The sequence below is a fragment of the Plecotus auritus genome, assembly GCF_963455305.1.
Source record: "Plecotus auritus genome assembly, chromosome: 12".
In the NCBI taxonomy this organism is placed as follows: Eukaryota; Metazoa; Chordata; class Mammalia; order Chiroptera; family Vespertilionidae; genus Plecotus; species Plecotus auritus.
The window spans coordinates 43772355-43788211 of NC_137778.1; the positions used below are offsets into that span (position 1 = coordinate 43772355).

Genomic DNA, 15857 nt, shown 5'->3' on the forward strand with positions numbered 1-15857 from the left:
TCCGAACGAAGCCACGACGACTGACCAGACGCAGCGCGCGGTGGGCTTGCTGCTTCCCTGGAGCTGGGAGCGTTCACTGGGGGAAACGGGCATAATGACACCGTGTTTTACCGGAACGGAGGGACTGAGGCCCCGTTACCGGACCATGGGAAAAGCATGCTCTTATTTGTTATTTCTCTTTCCTGGATGCTGTGGAAAGCGGATGACTGCGGAGTCCATGTTCGCCGCCAAAGGCACACACGAGGGATCATTTAAATAAGACGAAATGTAACTCGTCAAGTTCAGCTTGCAAACCTAAAATGGCAGCGGGGGGGGTGGGGTCATTTTCTCGGCTCAGGATTCCAGTGAGGAACGACCAGGATTGACGAGGGAACGCTGGTTTGTACCTTGGAAGGTGAAGGGAGCTCAGTGGGGCATTGTGTTGGAATCAAAGCCCTTCTTTCTGAAAGAGGACAGGCCAGCCGGTGACCTCCTGCAGCTGGGATCCAAGCTCTCGAATCCTGGGGTTCCAGTGCTTTCAGGCTCAGACTTCTGCTTCTATGGGTGAGCCAGGCCTGTGGCTGCAGGCACCCCCCCACCCCCCCATCACTCCTGCCCTGTGTTAGGGAGGGAGCCGCACGGATGCAGAATTCTGGCCCCGGTATTGCGACATCGCACCGCTTCCCGGAATGCTGTGCACAGACGAGGGCAACAGCACGGAACCTTGATCTCTTGCATAAACCTCTTTGGGTCCTATTCTGTCATTTCCTCCGATAAAGAAAATGAGTGAAATGTTCTCAAATTCCGTTCTTCTGTTTCTAGAATCACCAGTGCATCCTTTCTCCCCCCGCCCCCCCCCCCCCCCCCCCCAGTACATTGTTTTTTATTGCATTACTTGAAAGGGATTTGGCAAAGCCAGATTCTTTGCATGGGAGACAGTCACCCTCTGTAAGTAATTTGCCTTTAATCCGAAAGGGTTAACGGGCCTCTGAAAATGCCCGAGTTACCCAGCGAGGGGACCCCGAGACCCTGTGGGGACCCTGCGCTGGCCTTTTCTTCGGAAGAATGTAATTTGGAACTCTCCTGCCTCGTCCCGCCAGCTGCTTAGTTATGGATGATATTGACTTTTAGTTTTCAAAAGTCTCGCTTTGGAAAATTGTTTTTAACAGCTCTCAACCACTCACGTCCTGTGTTTTTATTTTATATCACTTTTCATTGGGGATATTATTAAGTCAAACCCTTGGTAACGGTTCTCCGCAATTCAATTTCTTTTTACCCAAGATCCATTGAATTCGAGTCACTGCCTTTTCGCAAAAGGTTAACCCAATATTTCATGTTATGCTTTCTACTTATGCTACGCAGAAGAAAAGTCACTGTGATAAGCAGCCGATAAATTGTATTCAGAATGTTTCTTCTCCAAAGTTACATTACTCTGCCCACATAGATAAGCATAATCATTTATCACAATAGGAATTGTGGAAATAAAAACTAAAATAAATGCAGCTGTCTTTCTTGCATGTTACCCAGACATTTTTTCTTTCTTTCTTTTTTTTTCTTTTCTATAAATGTGGGCTACAAGAACCACCTTTGAAAAATGTCATCTCTTTATGTATGTGTGAATTAATATGAGATTAGTAATGGGTCAAAGTTAAATAACTAGACAAACAACACCTGCATTCATTTTATATTCAGAAAATGTTTTCTTTCTTGTATAAAATATGATTACATTTTTAATGTTGGCTCTTATTAATTAATCGGTTGCATTGGCATTATTTTACCATAAGGAATAAACCATGTAAAACTCTTAGCTCTGTTGTATGTTTGTCATCCAGAAAACATGGACATCTAAAGAGAGAGTTTGAAGAAATATCATGTCTATTATCTGTAGGAATTACTAAAAATAATTGTCACCTACGGTGGGCTAATCAAGTAAGCTCCAGTGATGTTTACTAGAGTGGATACAGTGTACAGTGAAGTCCACTGGAAATAGAATTCAGCGATTATTGCTTTCGGTAACAGCTTTATTGAGAAATAATTTACATACCACACAATTTACTCATATGAAGTGTAGAATTCAAAAGCTTTTAATGTATTCATAGAGTTTTGCTACCGTTACCACAGTTAATTTTTATCACCTCAGAAGAAACCACTTACCTTTGTTTTGTAAACAAAAAAGTTTTTATTTATTTTAGAGAGGAAGGGAGAGGGAGAGAGAGAAACATAGATGAGAGAGAAACACTGATTGGCTGCCTTCTGTGTGCACTCTACTGGGGAACAAGCACACAACCCAGGCATGCGCCCTGACCAGGAATTGAACTGGTGACCTCCTGGTGCATGGACGACGGGCAACCACTGAGCCACACCGGCCAGGGCTAAACCACCTACACGTAGCAGGTACTCCCCATTTTCCCCTAACTCCCAGCCCCTGGCAACCACACTCCACTTTCTCCCTCCACAGATTTGCCTTTTCTAGACATTTTATTTCAACGGAATCATCCCATACGTGGTATTTTATAACCGGCTTTTCTCAGCTAGCATAACGTTTACCATATTCAGCCATGGTGTTTGTACATTCCCCAACTTCCTTTCCTTTATTGATCTCTAACTCCATCGCGTTGTGTTTGGAGAACTGCTTGGTCTGACTTTAATTCTTTTATTTCATTGAGGCTTGTTTTGGGGCCTCTGTATGATCTACCTTAGAGACTGTTCCATGCACACTTGAGAGGAATGTGTATTCTGTGGCTGTTGAGCTCGAGTGTCCTATACATTCTATTAGGTTCAGATAGTGCAGTGTTGTTCAAGTATATTCCTTTTTAAAAATTTTTTTAAATCCATTTTTTACAGAGACAGAGGAAGGGAGAGGGGAGGGAGAGGGAGGGAAGGAGAGAGAGAGAGAGAGAGAGATCAATTTGATGTTCCACCTATTTATGCATTCATTGGTTGATTCTTGTGTGTACCCTGACTGGGGATCGAACTCACAACCTTGGCCTATCTGGACGTCACTCAAACCAACTGAGCTGCGTGGCCAGGGCTCAAGTCTGTTTCTTCTTTGTTCTTCTGCCTTGAGTCTAGGATTCTTGGCTGACAGTTTTTTCCTTTTACCACTTGGATAATCTCACCTCACTACTTCCTGACTGCTGCTGTTGTGGATGAGAAGTCAGCTGTTCAACTTACGGGAGCTCTCCTGGACAGGAGGAGTCATTTTTGTTTTTCTCTTACTCCTTCCAAGGTGTTCTTTTTGGTGTTGACCTTTAGCATTTTTGCTACTGTGTCTATGTGTGAATCTCTTTGCATTTATCCTACTTCACATTGGTTGAGCTTCTGGATGTACAGTTGAGTGTTTCCTCTGTTTTTAAAATCAAATTTGGAAAGTTTTCAGCCATTATTACTTTTTACATTTTTCACCTCCTTCCCTTCCTCTCCTGGTAATCCCATCACCGTGTTTTGGTGTGCTTAATAGTGCATCACACATCTTTCAGGCTTTCTTAATGCTTCTCATACCTTTTTCTCTCTGTTCATCGGATTGCATAACCTCTCTTTAAGTTTGCTGCTGCTTTCTTCCACCGGTTCAGATCTACTGCCAAGGCCCTTTAGCAAATTTGTCATTGCAGTCCTTGTGGTTTTTCACTCAGCTCGGATATCACCTAATAAGTGGTTACCTGCAGTAAGTTTATTGTGGAATCCCAGTAGCAGAAGGGGAAAGCAACATTTACAGTGTATGTCTGCCTTTGGGTCTGTGTGGGTAATAATCGAGATAATTTTTTTTATTTATTTTTAATACCAACATATTTACATATGTTTATATCTTGTTTATACTGTCTTTAGAGCATCCTGGCTTTAAATCCTCGAATACAGACTCACGCAACTCTGCATTCGACTTCGGCCAAGAAATTAGACAAGAAACATTGGAAAAGAAACCCTGATAAGAACTGCTTTGTAAGTACCGCTGATGTATGATGATGGCACGCTGAAAAGTGATCTCGCTTTACGTAAGGCAAGATTTTACATTTACTTAGAAATACACTTAAGTATGAGTAAAGTACAGCTGTGGTTTTTAAAAATGTTTTTTAATATTTTATATTAGAATCATCTCAAAGTGTGTTCAATTTTACTGCTTTAAAAGATCTGTGGAAACAGTTAAACATCCTATAAATTTAGTTTGGTGCCCAAATTAATTTTCTTAAAAATCTATAAAATTTCTCTTAAAATAGTTTGGATAATGACACAGTGGTACAGAAGAGTGTCTATTACTGATGTAATTCAACTGAAGAGGGTAAACAAATGTAGACACTCAGGAAGTGTGCTTTGGGGGAACATGTGAGCATGAGATGTTTAATATGAACCTGTCATAGTATATCCAGGTGAGATCTCGGAGCTTACTCATTGTTAGAGCATTATTTAACTGGGCCTCTGAGGAGACTTCAGGCTGGGACTGTGAAACCAGCGATTGGGGTCAAGTACATCCTCAAAGGAAACATTTAACGTGCCATCTTAGGGGGTATACATCTTTAAATTTGTACACCAATTTTCGTTCAACCTGATTTCCCAAAATTAATTCCCCCCACATTAATTGTCTCAAATTAGTGAGACAATAGTATAAGCTTATTTAACATTCGTTCTCTTGGTATTGTTTTGTATACTGTCCAATACAATGATTTCAATTCATTTTGATGTACTTGTTTCCTTTGTACTTGTACATTTCATAAGGTAGGGAAAATCCACTCAGTGGTAAAGTATTCAACAGTTAAAATTATTTTTGAAACCATTAACAATCTGGAAAAATACTCACAATCTTTATTCATGAAAAAGCATGAAATGTCACTGTGTTTAATAATGATTGTGTGCATTTATATGTCTAAGAGGCATCTCAAACTTAACATGTTGAAAATCCAAATTATGATCTTATCTCTAAAACCTATTCTTCTTGAGGTCATCATTACCTACTCCTTCACTGACGGCAAAAAATTGTCATTTCTCTCACCTTTCTACCTAATTAGAAGGTCCTTTTGGCTTTGCCTTCAGATATATCCAGAATCATTACCTGTCATCACTTAATCATACCAACCTTGCTAAGTCACCACCATTGTCTCTCACCTGGATCATTTCAATAGCCTTGACCTGGTTTCCACGCTTCTGCCCTTTCCTGGTAGACTCTTTCTTTCTAATTCTATCTATCTATCTATCTATCTATCTATCTATCTATCATCTATCATCTATCATCTATCTATCTATCATCTATCATCTATCATCTATCATCTATCTCTCTATCTATCTATCATCTATCTATCATCTATCTATCATCTATCTATCATCTATCTATCTATCTATCTATCTATCATCTATCATCTATCATCTATCATCTATCTATCTATCATCTATCTATCTATAGATGTATTTTTTCTTTTTTTTTCCTAGCCCTAGGCCTACCCCTAACCCTAAGTCTTTCCTTCTTTTTAGATAGAAAAACTTTAATATGGGATCTGGCCATAGAGTCTCTTCTTAATAAAACGTCTGAAGACTCCTTTCCAAATTCCCCGCTCAGCATCTTTCAGGGGGTTTCCAGCTTTCTCAGAGTTTGCTCCGTTTCTTCCTGGCTCAGCAAGGCCTTCTCCAGGCGCCTATTGAAAACTCTGCCCAGCCCGTCCCTCGCTCCCCGTAGTCTCCCTGCTCATCGGTGACGCCCTCTGCGTTGCACTCACTAATTCAGTTATGGTCCGTCTTTTCCCACCAGAGTATGAAGTCCGGGGGCGGGGCAGGGATGGTTGGCTTATGGTCCGTCTTTTCCCACCAGAGTATGAAGTCCGGGGGCGGGGCAGGGATGGTTGGGTTATGGTCCGTCTTTTCCCACCAGAGTATGAAGTCCGGGGCGGGGCAGGGATGGTTGGATTATGGTCCGTCTTTTCCCACCAGAGTATGAAGTCCGGGGCGGGGCAGGGATGGTTGGATTATGGTCCGTCTTTTCCCACCAGAGTATGAAGTCCGGGGGCGGGGCAGGGATGGTTGGATTATGGTCCGTCTTTTCCCACCAGAGTATGAAGTCCGGGGGTGGGGCAGGGATGGTTGGGTTGGGTTTCCCTAACTGTGTCCACACCTTCTAGAAGAGTTGGTGCCCACTGAGGGCTACATGCTTGTTAGTCTGCTGGTGAACTGTGTCCAGAGCACCTTCACCTTGCACCTGAGTCTCGCTGTGGTGAAATGGACAACTCAGATTTGTTTCCTCGTTTCACTGATGAGAAAGACTTTGCAGAAAACGTTAAATGATTACTTAAGCGCATTACAGATGGCTCAGTGTGGCTTCTAGAATGCTGGTCCTGTGCCCCTGTGTGTTGTCTCTGGTATGTCCCGTGTTCCGAGAAAAGATAAATAGCATCATGTTAAACTAGATCCACGCGAGGTAAGGGAACCACGGACTGGACCGGTTGCCGTATTCATGACCAGTAATCTTACATCATTCCCGAAGACCGCCTTCCGGGAGGTTCATTTCCTGCCAATCTCTGACCAGCAGATATAAAGGGTTTACTTATTTCCTTTGATTTTCTCTGCTTTTCAAGAAAATCTCTCTTGCTTGGGCTTGACAGCGGTCTGTTTCGGTTGGGCTCAGGAATCACGGACGTATTGCCATTTGCAGGTTCGCGCCGGGCTGGGGGGTGGGGTTCCTTTGAGGTCCCCGGGGTGTTTTCCCCGAGACCTTGTCTGACGTCTCCCCTTCTGCCTTTCTTCTTCCCACCTGGGTCCTCGAATCGGCCATATTCCAGGCACCGCAGTGAATGCTGCTCGAAGATGAGTGAAAATCCGCAGGAACGGTAGTCTAAAGTGACCTAGTGGACACGCATCTGGTGTTCATACGTTAGACGTGGGCCGTTCTTAGAGCGCAGGCATCTGACCCCCGGAAGTGCCCTTCGGAAAGGCAGTTGTGAAATTCACTCCGGAAGGGCCTCCCTTGGCAGTTCAGATCCATCCTCGTACTAATTGGAGGCTCTGCATTCAGCAGGGGATTTACACTGGCAAACGTGTTTATGCTGGTTAATGGAGCACAAAGCAGTTATTTCCAGGATCTCTCAGGCAGGTGTTCCGTAACCGCTGTTTATTTTTGCCGTTTCTGAAGACGTGGAACTGTCCCAATTGATAAATATTTTTGCACTCAGATTTCCATGACTGATTTTTTAAGGCCAAAAAGATGGCGTACATCAGAAAACATCCTGGGTGAACCTGAAAAGGGTGGCAAGTCAAGGCAGCCCATTGGTAGATGGGTTTTCAAGAATTTTAGTTAAATTGTTCCAAACACTTGGCACTTAGTAGGGGCTCACGGTAAAAAAAAAAAAAAAAAAAAAAAAAAATCTTATATAATAAAGAGCGAATAGGCTAATTAGACTGAACAGCGGGACAACCTTCCCCATGACCTTCCGGACGAAGCCGGGGCTGCGAGGACCGAGCCCCTTGCACGAATTTCGTGCATCGGGCCTCTCGTAAGTAAATAAAAGTATAGACGGGGATTCCGAGCCTAAAACCTCCCCCCGTTTAGACAGGTGCAGACTCTGTCCTTTTGAAATGGGGAATGCTGACGCTGAACCAGTGCACCTCCCCTAGTAACGTGCTGCCCGCGGGAAGGCAGTTTGGGCCGCAGGCTTCAGGCCTGGTTATGGATTCCAGAGGAGAATTACGGGTGAGCGCAGATTCTGCCCGAAGACAGAGCACACCCTGCCTTAGTCCTTAGCATCTGAATCGGAGGTGTGGGCTCGCAGCGCGTCCCCTGAACACCTCTGGGCGTCAGCTCAGCGGCCGGAAGTGAGCTGCCTCCGCAGCGGTGACCTCCAAAGGCGTGTGTTGCATCCCGCTTCTAGGGGTGCCTCGCCCCGCTGGAGAGCGGTCAGCCTACCGCGTTGGAAGACTTGCAGAGGAGAAATACTTGCTTGAAATGCGACTGGTGCAGTGTCACTGATGACGAAACATTAATGGAAGACCTACTACGTGCCGGCCATTGTGACAAGTAGTGGCGGGGAGGATCACACACTCGTCTTGCCCTACCAGGCGTCCTCAAACTACGGCCCACGGGCCACATGCGGCCCGCCGAGGACATTGATCCGGCCCGCCGGGTGCCGCTGCCTGTCCTGCTGAGCAGCCGACGCGTCCCGGGCCCGCAGTGCGCATAGGAATGTGTTCATAGTTTTTTTTTTAAACTATAGTCCGGCCCTCCAACGGTCTGAGGGACAGGGAACTGGCCCCCCGTTTAAAAAGTGTGAGGACCCCTGCTAACCATTTGCCATCATTCACACAGCCATTCAGTTCAGTCACCACCAACCCCTGTCCGAAGAGCCAGCCACGAGAGCCACACCTGGAGTGTGTATCCCGGCCTCCCTGAGAAAACAGAATTAAAGGTGAAAATACAGGTGGCGGAGGGCGAGACAGAGAAGAGGGGTCTGTGCCCCCAGAGTGGACAACAGAGAGGGGAAAGGGCGAAGAGGAGGGAGCCGATGACCTTGAGGCCGGAACCAATTTCAGTACCGAACGGCGGAGAGTAGCGGGTGAGGGGAGGACAGAGAGATCGCGGAAGGTCGTGCAGGGGACGGTCACAGGCGTGGCCGCGAGGGCGGTGCCAGCGCTGCGCTGTGTTGGGAAGCTCTGCTTTCGGCTTGTTTCATCCAGGGCCGTGCGTGCCGCCTCGGGGAAAGCGCGTTCTTTGCTCCATGCCGGAATTTAGGGTTTTTAAGAAATACAGCGTTAGGACGTCTCTTTGGAAGGATGCGTTTTCTTGGTGCTTCTTCCCACACTTAGAACGAGCGGCTTTGTCAGAGGTTTATTCTCTGGGCAGAAATATGTAATAAAATGTTCATTGCCGAGCAAGAAGGAAGAGGGTTAACTCCCGATTTCCCGAGGTTGTTTCCAGAAAGTTGCCCTTATTATTTATTTCAGACGGATCACAGCTCTCCAGGCCCACGTGACACACAAATTAAACTCCTTTGTAATTGTCAGCCGTCCGCCCTTATTTCGCTCCTTTTTAGTTGGAAATTTTTATAACCGTTCAGTGCTGGCTCGGTTTCTTTTTTTTTTTTTTAAACCGACTTTATTGTTCATTAGAATGACGTGCAGTTGTCGAGTCAGGGTTTCAAGTGGACTGCAAGCGACTTCCCCCGAAGTAAAGCGTGTTTCCTTTTCGTATTCTTAGCCAAAGGGAGGAAACGTTCCCTTCAAAGCTAGCTGCTTGTGTTTGCGGGCGGGCTTTTCCGGAAGGGGACAGCGAGAGCAACGGGGGTGACCTCTCCCCGGAAAGGCTGGCTGAGAGCGAGCCCCAGAGATCAGCTAATTGGGCTCAATGATTGGTTCTGCCATTTACTGGCTGCGTGACCTGGAGCGAATGCCTTAATCTCTTTCTGCCTCCATTTCCTCTGCGAGATGAGGGTCATCATAGCATCTACCTGATACAGTTGTTCTTCGGAGTAATTGAGTCAATTTGCCTGCTGTCCTCACACGGCGCCGGCTCCCGTGCAGTTCCCTGGCAGCGCTATTACCGCTCATTACGGCGCCCCGGGCTGCTGCTCGGGCTGCTTCTGTGTCCACGTGTGCCGGTCCCTCGTGGCCGCGGCTGCAGAGCGAGCGGGGCACTACATACGGGGAGGACTCGGAGAGGTAATGAGCGGGGGGATGTTACGGACGGGAGTGGAAAACAGCATTTCCGTTATTGCTCAGAAATTTCCTGGCAGCAAAGTGTGTGTGTGTGTGTGTGTGTGTGTGTGTGTGTGTGTGTGTGAGAGAGAGAGAGAGAGAGAGAGAGAGAGGGAGGGAGAGAGAGGGAGAGGGAGGGAGAGGGAGGGAGAGGTAGGGGAGAGAGATGGAAAGAAACAGATAATAGATTTTTTTAAAATGATAGACACATACTTTTTTTTTTTATCGATTTCAGAGAGGAAGGGAGAGGGAGGGAGAGAGAGAGAGAGAGAAACATCATCGATGAGAGAGAATCATGGATCGGTTACCTCCTGCATGCCCCCTAGTGGGGATCGAGCCCACGACCTAGGCCTTGACCAGAATCGAACCCGGGACCCTTCGGTCTGCAGGCCAGTGCTCTATTCACTGAGCCAAACCGGCAAGGGCGAGATACTAGATTTTTTAAAAATTATGTTTTTATTAATTTTCAGGATGGGAGAGGGACAGAGAGAGAGAAACATCGATGAAAGAGAAACACCCGTTGCGTGGCTGCCTCCTGCACGCCCCCCACTGGGGATCGAGCCCACAACCTGGGTATGTGCCCTGACCAGGAATCGAACTTGGTTCATAGGTCAACGCTCAACCACTAAGCCACACCGGCCTGCCAGATTCCAGATTTTCTTGAGCACTTGCTACTGTGTGCATCAAATTGGAACGAATGACATTCCTGTGGTTTTTATTTATTTTGTTGCCACATCCTCTCCTTTCTCCGAAAAGCTCCAGTGCGTTGCCGGGCCCTGCCCAGCCTCATCCCGGTGGACAGCTCTGCCTTGTCTCGGAGATTCCACGCTGGCGAGCCCTGCAGGGCGCTGAGGGCTCCCCCCTCTCCTTGCCTCTCCGCATTGGACAGAGGCTGAGAGAGATTACGTGCTAGGGCAGAGGTGTGGAGAAGGGGCCCCAAAGATGCGGAAGCAGACAGATGCGATTTGTTTGTGCAGGAACCTGTGCGCAGTCACCGACAGTGAACCGGAATTGCCGGATGCATCGCAGGTCAGCGGGTGCCACGCAATAAAACAGGCACACGCAAAGACCACGTCTGTGGACACAGAGCGTGTATGTTTTAGAAGGTACTAATGAAGCGTTTGCAAACAAATACCTTAGCCTGTGAGAAAGCAGAGCACTCTGAACCAAAGAAATGCGCTCCGTGGTCTTCAGAGCCCAGTGGTCTAGTAAAGCTGACTTTGGCAAACAGGTTTTTGGTGCCCAGAGCAAATCAGAGCCCCGGCTTCGCTGCCTTCCAAGTGGGCGTCTGGCTTCCCCATCGCCCGCCTGTCCAGGCACCAACGGGTGGAACCCACGTGGGAGGCCTGACACCCGAGTGGGTGGATCAGAACGGGGTGAGCGGGCGTCAGGGAGGGTGGGTGCCTGTGCGTAGCAGTGTGCACTTATCACCACCGTCCATCGCCTCCTGTCACCGTGTGTTTGACCCCGTTACCCAGCCCCCCTTCCTTCTGGTAACCACCATACTGTGTCTGTGTCTGTGAGTATTCGTTGGTTTGTTCATTTGTTGTTCACGTTTTATATCCCACCTATGAGGGTATAAAATCACATGGTTTTTGACTTGTTCCCGTCCGGCATTTCACTTAGCATGATATTCTCAAGATCCATCCATGTTGTCTCAAATGGCTGTACTTGATCTCGCTTATGGCTGAGTGGTATTCCATTGCGTATATGGACCACGTCTCCGTGTAGTCCTGTCAAAGGTTGCTTCGGCTGTTTCCATGAATAATGCTGCAGTGAACATATATTACTGTAGTTATGGCTACTGCCTTTATCACATATTATCTGTAGAGCATCATTGCTTTTTTAAAATATTTTTATCGATTTCAGAGAGGAAGGGAGAGGGAGAGAGAAATAGAAACGTCAGTGATGACTCATTGATCAGCCGCCTCCTGCATGCCCCCTACTGGGTATCGAGCTCACAACCCGGGCATGTGCCCGGTCTGGGAATCAAACCGTGACCTCCTGGTTCATAGGTCAACACCCACCACGGAGCCACGCCTGCTGGGCGAGCATCATTGCTTTTCAAATGATGAAACGGTGATAGACTTCACTTGGAAAAGATGTCAGGATTCTATTCTGCACTGTTTTCCACAGAGTGAGTTGTTTTGTTTTATTACACAATTAAAAAAAAAAAAAGAGGACAGTGCACTTTGCCCTTTCGTTAGCAAATTGGTAAGGAATCATGGGAGATATAGTCTGAAAAAAGACATGTATTTAAAAAATCGTCGATTTGATTTTTAATATATCATTTATAGAAGAACAGATGGTGGAGTTATAGTTATAAACAATGAAATACAAAAATCACCCAGCCTGATGGCTTTTAGTAGGCAATTTGCATGATGAAATTAAGTTGGGGGAAAAAAATAGGAGACTTAATTCTAAGAATGATATTTCTGGTACTTACCTTCCCCTCCCCATCATGATCCCATGTATTTCTTATCTCTCCTGGTTGCATAGACCCCTCATATTGTTCCTCATCTCCTTTTTCCTCCTATTCAGTTACTCTGGTATCTGGCATTGATTTTTTTTAGAGATTTAAAATCAGATTCTGCTGTGAAAATCCATTTATGTTAAATAATTTATATGAAATAAAAGGACTGTTGAATGAAAGCACAAAATAGTTCATTAAGAAGCATTGTCGACGTGAATAATGTCCTAATAAAGAGGCTTGGCTCCATTTTCATAACTAGGAATTTAGCTAAGCATATCTTAATTTACTCCCTTAATTAATACCGACATTTTAGGTTGAGGAGCAGAGGAAACTGGGACTTTAACCTGCATCTTGCCATTCGTGGGAGCCGTGCGGAAGTCTTCTGTCCCCACTGTAATTGCGCGTGACCTTAATCAGATATTTAGAAACCTGCTGCAATCGCCCGCAGCGTCAGCTGTGCACCCCGCACGCGCTCTGTAAGAATCCCTTGTAACTTGCAAACCGGATGACGCATCTTCCCCAGACGGCTCAGCCCGTGCAGTTTCAGCCGCGGAGAGCGCCATCCATTACTCTCTATCACCGTCCTCTGCCGCCTGCATTTGCTCTTTCTCCCTTCCCATGCCTCGTGTTTGTTTATCTAATTTGCTTTATTAGCATGCCGTAATGGCCTATAATTTTTTCCCCTCAGTCCTTTGCTTCTCAGGCAGGAAATTTCTCAGTGCTCCTGAGGACACCACCAGCACGTGATCTTTGATGTTGTTACGGGAAAGTCACACAATTCCAAGTTTGGGAGAGACTCGTGTCTTGGGGCAAAGCTGTGTTCTGGCCTGGCTGTGGAACCGGTACCTGCCCGTGGTGTTCCTGTCCCCGTGCACGCTGGGCGCCAGAGCTGAACGTGGCGACAGACTCCAAGCATGGCAACCCTTAAGTTCATCTCGGTGCCTTTCAGTTTTCATGGAGCCTTGACAGCGCTGGGAAAACCATGGAGATAATTCAGGTCTCATTTGTGGATGCTTCCGTACATCCTTGTACCAAACCGGGAAGGTGCCGGTCTAGGCTCTCAGCTTCTACCCAGGAAGCCGTCGGCGAGGTATTGGAACCCCTGGTCCTCAGTTTCCCCATCTGAGGAAAAGGACCATAATGCCAGCACAGAGCGAGAATTCAGCCAGACTGCGCTATGGGAGGGTTTATGGAAGGACAGAGATTTTTAGGAAATTAATAGGAAGAGAAAAAACACAATCACTTGAAATCCTTCCAGAGTCACCATCACTTCCAAGTGTGTTTCAGTCTTAGTCTGTGCTTCCGTATTTTTATTAAAAATGGGATTATAGCCTGTATCTTAGTGTCTGACCTCATTTTGTCCACATAAAATAACATGTACGTGTTCCATGTAATCACATATCATACGACATGTTATTTGAATGCCTTTCGTATCACAGTCATGTGATAATTTACATGGCTAATGCCCTGGAGCTGCACAGTGGATGTTGTGAAGGCCTTTCACATAGTTACCCATGTCAGGTTATTTTCTGGACGTGTGTAAGAAATCTCTGCCGTCTATCTAACCTTTAGTTATTAGTTATAAGTCAGTAAAGGAATCATTTCATTTCAAATATCTGGAAACAGGAGCCATAATCTCATAGTGCATAGAAAAGCCTTTACTCTCTCCTTATTGTTTTCCTCTGAAAACTCTGGTTTTATTTGAGCTTCTCCCACACAAACATCTAAGACGCTGACTAATGGTGACACACGGAGGGTGACATACTTCTTGCTGTTAGTTACACGACAGTTTCTCTTTTATAACGATGACAGGAGTAGCATTGATTCATGTCCAATTAAGGATAATTGTATAAATTAGTCATTTCATATAATATAGATTTATGTTAGTATTTTTTAGATAGGCAATTTAAATGTGTATAATACACATGCATATTTATATGTTCATTTAATATCGATGTTGATATTTACATGCTACGTACACATAAAAGGAAACTCCTTTTAGTATATTTGCTGCCCTAATAACATAAAATGTAATTGCATTTCACAGCGCAACCTCTTATCTCCTCTACGGTGGCACTTTCATATTCTCTTAAAGGATGGACTGTTCTGATTTATTTTATTGCTTTTACTCAATATGACATTTTAAGAGAATAGTCACCATCTTTAATATGTTCCTAAACAGAAATGATATTTTCTCGTTGTTAAACAGAGAGATGTATGAGACTTCCCCATCAATACTATTTTAAAATATTTTAAATGCTATCTTTTCTACAATCTCAGTTTCCTACAATTTTATCTTTTGGGGGGATTTTACCATTTATCAATAGAATACAGTCTTGGGCTTTGCATCTGCCTGGCTGATTCTTTTATTGTTAAATTGTCATGTGATATGGAGGTATGTCTTATTATTTTGTCAATTTTCAGTTTGGAGAATCTTTGTCTTTCAGTAGAGAACTTTAACCATTTTACATTTACATTTAATTGGAGTATTTGGACTTGTATTTGGATGCTGTCTTAGGCCCCACCCTACCCTCATCACGCCCATACTTTCTTTTCAGTTGCTGAGGTTTTTATTATTTCTGGCCTAATAAGTCATGCACTATATTTTGATTCTGTAGGTATGTAATATTACGTTTTATTAATGACTTCTCTACACAGTCCATAAATACCAGAGTCAAATGTGGAGTCAGGTTCGTTCCCATAAGCTGATAACTGTAGCATGCTTTCACTTTCTGTCTAAAAACCCCTTCGTCATTTTGTTAGGACACGCTGGTGCATAACGCCTTTTTAGATAGTAAGAAAGATCTCTTTTAAGAGTAATTTTGAATATTTCAATAAGCTGCATAGATATATTAAGGACAGTTATATTATAAATTGCCTAAAATTTTTTACAGTTTTATTTATTTACCTTCATTTTTAATGCTACACCTTCTCTGTACTTAAGAAATAAAAAAATGGAGTTAGTTTTTGTTTGAATCCTGACTTGATGTTTTTTGGAGTGATCGGATTGTTAGTTTTCAGCTGTCACTCTATCCCGCACGTATTTTGTGGTTCCTGGGAGAAAATAATCTATTTTGAGGAAAAATACAGAGTTCAGTGTCAAACGTGGTGTGTGGCATGGCCCAGGTCTACCTGCCTGGCACTCAGCTGGAAATACAGGACTGATTCTTAAGTGAGAGGTGAGTCCTCTAGTCAGATTTGAGGGTGAAAATTACACACAATAGCTGGGGTGGCCGACCCCGCTCACTTCTTCTCCCTCTTATTTAATTCCATGAACTAAAAGGTGACCGTTGTGCTATTTCTGAAAGAACTCTACACTTTCTGATGAATACAGAAACACACGATGAGCTGATATTTCCGTCGCAATATTAGAAAGCCAGGAAGCGCACTTTCACGGAAAGCAGGATGACGGTTGGTTCCTGTGCTTTTGAGACAAGGATGCTCATCCCCTCCTCCAGGCGAAGGCTTCTTGCGGGTTCCATAACCGCACATCCTTCTCATGGTTTAGATTTAACAGGGGTCCTCAAACTACGGCCCGCCGGCCACATGTGGTTGTCCGTGCTCGAGCGCTGTGAACGAGAGGGGCCGTGGAGAGCCTCTGACATTGATCCGGCCCGCCGGGTGCCGCTGCCTGTCCTGCTTAGCAGCCGACGCGTCCCGGGCCCGCAGTGCGCATAGGAATTTGTTCATAGTTTTTTTTTTAAACTATAGTCCGGCCCTCCAATGGTCTGAGGGACAGGGACCT

General features: G+C 45.2%; 1 protein-coding gene across 2 annotated transcripts in view; it reads left to right on the forward strand.

Annotated features, from left to right (window-relative positions):
- DPYD (dihydropyrimidine dehydrogenase) overlaps positions 1 to 15857 on the forward strand; it is a 387253-nt gene that overhangs the window by 18294 nt on the left and 353102 nt on the right. For both annotated transcript variants that reach the window (XR_013959430.1, XM_080648192.1), the window contains exon 2: positions 3805 to 3915. Coding sequence is in view for 1 of the 2 variants with exons in the window: in XM_080648192.1 (XP_080504318.1) it covers positions 3805 to 3915 (111 nt within the window). In the remaining variant the exon portion in view is untranslated. The remainder of the gene's footprint in view (positions 1 to 3804; positions 3916 to 15857) is intronic.